We start from the raw sequence: 4,151 nt of genomic DNA, 5'->3' as shown, positions 1-4,151 counted from the left end.
AATAAATAAATTTAAATATTTTAGCTCAAGCTTGAACCATCCTCAGCAAATAATTAATATCAAATGTAGTGTTCAAAATTACGCTACATCGACGATTGTTGAATCGAGATCCAAGTCGAAATTGATAAAAAAAGGAAGAATTCCATTCTCAATCGTTTGTCCTGATAAAAAGAGCTATAAGAGCTATAAATGAAAGATTTACAGTATTTTTTTTTAATTATAAATCTAAAATAGCAACTTATCTCAAGAGTCTATAAAACGCAAGACAGAAGAGTGAACGTTGATTCACACTCAGTCATGATAATAAAAAGATTATAAAAGGTGAAAAATAATCAAGAAAATGATCAAATATAAAATTATAATAAGCTAGAACAAATGATGTAACCAAAGTCAACATCAAAGTCAAATGAATCAGAAGAGTAAGTATTACTCATATATTAATTACTAGTATTACTAGTATATTAATATAAACATATTATTTCAAAAAACAATCGATTGCAAAAAACTACAGAAACTATGGTTTGTTAAAAATTGATATGTACGCATGATTTAAAAATTTGGTATCTGTTTGAAATTTGATGCTATTATTTTGTTTCTTGTGTAACTTTTTTCGGAGATCAAGCTCTTCTAAGGGAACACTCGCTATCTAAAATTTCAACATTATTTCAATCAAATTCATGCTGCATCCTACGATTTGTAATTACTTTTTTTTTAACTTTTTGCCCATCTATGGCAATTAAAACAAGTCTTTGGATTTCTCAAACTGGCAATCACGTTTACCTTAAAGCACATCGTGCGTGCATGGATGTGACAAATTCTGCAGGTTCGAATTTGTATCTCGAAGGAATAAGGGCATGATAATTAACATATCTACACGTACGTTTCGTTTCTTATCACGGATCGTTGCCTCGCAATACATACAGTGATGATATTTGATGTTCCAAAGTAAAATCAAGAATGATACAAAAAAGAAGAATAATTGTGAAAAAAGAAGGATAAATATATCAAAGGATAGGAACGAGCCACTTTGTATCGCCATCGACTTCAAATACTTCTTAATATGCAACTTTTTCTTAACTATATCCTTTCGCCTGCAGTATGCTTAAATTTGGACACATTTCCATATTCGTCGTATTCTTCTCGTGGACGTTGCAAATTCCTGCACGGAATGCTTTTTTGCTTACAATGAATGATACTTTTTATCGAGATACGCAAACGAAGGAAGTTGTACAACATTATTGTACAATATTATTTGACTTTATCTGTTACCGATATATTTGAAATAATTAATATAAACTCTTTTAAAATATATTTGCAAAGAGAAGATAAATTATTCATTTCTAATATTATTTTATTCATTTCAGGTGTCAGGCAAGTGCAGGATATCTATGTCAGGCTAATAGACTCTGCGACAAAACAAGTAAGTACAAATATCTTGTGGTAATATATATAATTTATTTATATATTATTAAAAATTAATGTATTAATGTTTTTTTTAATTTTATGATTAAGAATTTAAAATTCTTTTTTTTTTGACACACGCATCTTGTGAAGGATATTATTATTAAATATATCTATAATAATAATGTAGGGAAAGACGGAACATTTTTGTTCATCTTTTTCTTCTTCTTACATAATATTTTAACCAAATTAATCTGGATTTGACATCCAGATTAATTTGGTTAAAATATTACGCATAATATGTCTTTCGTGTAAAAAATTAGATAATTTAAAAAAGCATGCCAATCGTCTCATTGTCGAGCAACTCTTGCGCAACCTCCTGTGCCGTTTTTACGCGTCGGGACTCGTGCGAAATCGTCGTAGCGACGCGCGCACGTGAACGGGGGTGTTATCATCTCGGCTACAAGCACTTAATTTTCCGGGGGGTTGATTCTTACCCCTCCGGGAAAGCAGGCACACCGCCGCGCGCGGCTGTCCCATCCTGTTATCTGCGCCACGTGGCGAACTCTGCGCGCGACCCGCGAACCACGTGTTGTGATCCCGCACCCAGGACCGTAGATCCCGACGCACCGATAAGGCGCAAAGAAGGATCACAACCTTCGTGCAAACGCAAATACACCGTGCGATCACGAGCACGATAAGTTCTTTTATGTTCGGTCGAGGATAACTTTTAGCTTGCGATACCTTCGTGAGAGGTATGTTTCACACCTACGAAATGTCACGACATGTTAAGAAATGATCATACCATAAAAGTTAGAGAAAATAATATAACAAAATAAGTAGACGGATGTGAATAATTTTCAATACTTAAACTAAATTAAGCCTTGACGTAATCACATATATGTATATGTATAAGTTATAACTGCAAAGTTGAAATGCAAAAACAAACAGAATTATTTTCTTGCGTACATCGCAATTTTATTGATTTTTAAAAAAAAGACATTGGTTTTAAAAATGTTGAAACATTGTATTCTTTAAACAAAAAGTTTATTAATTCCTAAAAATCATCTATACCATTATATCAATATAAAATAAATATAAATTACTTAAAATTATTTTGTTTCGTATCGTGACCCGAGCTTCCAACAAGTTCTTAGAGATATGCGCACCATTTTAGCAAATTAAATCATCTTGGGGCTGGTCGGTTACGGAGGTAAGAAGAGGATGGTAGTAGGGTGAAGAAGTGGAGAGGAAGGAACGAAGAGGGTTGGGGAAACAGAGTTGATGTTAGTTTTAGCTGATTAAATTACTAAGCCGCAGTGGCCTTGCACCGGCAGAGACCGGTCCTCAATTCGCGATCCATTCCTTTTATTAATCGGATCCAGGATGTCATAGGGTTGAATGGTTAGAATAGAAGGAGATCGATATGTGTATTATCTTTTGAAGCAATTGGTAAAATAAGAACAAATGAATTAAAAGAATCACATCGAGAGGCAGACACTGGAACGAACTATTTACCTATAATTTACAAAATGTCTCACACAATTTTTCAATTGTGCATCACGAAGTGTACGCAAATATTCAAAATATGCAATCACATCTATAGCAAGTTTAACTTGTAGAAACTATGCTAAAAAAAAGAAGTAAATTGAGGATGCGAAATAGCAAAAAAAAGATCGAGAATGTTCGAGAACGATTGTCTGTGAGGAAAAGAAAAGCGGAAGTGATAGATAGATGCCGAGACACCCTCCTCGGAATCATGCTGATAAAGGGAGTAGAAAGTTGAACGGGGAAAGAATCGAAAACGAAAAAGCTGCAATTTATACATCAAAGCTTCGATTGAATGCGTCTCCGCCGTCCTACCAAAGCAAGAGAAAGAGATACAGGCAGGAGAATCAATGTATATTCATCGTGTCGGTGTATTCATCGTGTGCGCCGCTACGTACAACTTGCGCGAAGTGTTTAGCAAATCCAGGTCGACGTATCCTTCCTGTCTATTGTACTCTAGAAAATTGACAAACTCGGATAAGTTTATCCGTGATTAAAACGTAGAAGATAAAAGAATCGTTTATAACCTGCATTGCAGTTCACTGCTTCTTCGAATTCATTGAATCAAAAAATTATTCGTTGATTTAAAAGTTACATAGATTTCTCTTTTAATATATTTTAGGATAATTTATACGACAGTTTCAATAATAAAATATAATTAGAGTAATTATATCTTTTTAAAAAATTATCCAATACATCTACATTTTTTTTCATCAAAAAAGATCGTAAATTAATTCTGTAATGATATTCATAACATTTTTCAACTTCATATTTGTAATTTTAAAATGTTTGTAATTTGCTTTTCGCAAAAGTGGATGCGTATTCGTTAGAATTATTGTTATTATTATCATTATTTTTACATTGGAAAGCTTGAGAGTATTCGCGCAAATGCGTTTTACTTTCCTGGTGAGTTCTCCAAGCCGAGTTATGGCTTGCAAATTACGATTCGGAAACGCGCCAACTTTTCTCGAGACCGAATCAGGTGCTCGGTTATAAATCCGCAATAATTGGCTACACCAAGTCGGCTGCTGAGTTCATGGTGAAACCCCCCAACCCTTAAGCTTTTCTTCAATTTCTTCGCTCCTTCGCCAAGGTAAGTATCTATATCAACGTTCACTTCCTGGAATTCCAGCGAGCAAAGTATCTGTGCAACGAAATGCGAACGAGAGAGAGAGAGAGAGAGAGAGAGAGAGAGAGAAGAA

General features: G+C 34.1%; 1 protein-coding gene across 1 annotated transcript in view; it reads left to right on the top strand.

Moving 5' to 3' along the window:
* LOC105625859 (transcription factor collier) overlaps window positions 1-4,151 on the top strand; it is a 92,533-nt gene that overhangs the window by 24,186 nt on the left and 64,196 nt on the right. Inside the window, exon 4 of the mRNA XM_012207173.1 lies at window positions 1,365-1,420. Coding sequence (XP_012062563.1) covers window positions 1,365-1,420 — 56 coding nt within the window. The remainder of the gene's footprint in view (window positions 1-1,364; window positions 1,421-4,151) is intronic.

This window comes from Atta cephalotes, assembly GCF_000143395.1.
Source record: "Atta cephalotes unplaced genomic scaffold scaffold00001, whole genome shotgun sequence".
NCBI lineage: Eukaryota > Metazoa > Arthropoda > Insecta > Hymenoptera > Formicidae > Atta > Atta cephalotes.
Note: the sequence above shows the minus strand (reverse complement) of the source record. Positions and strands in the feature narration are given on the sequence as shown.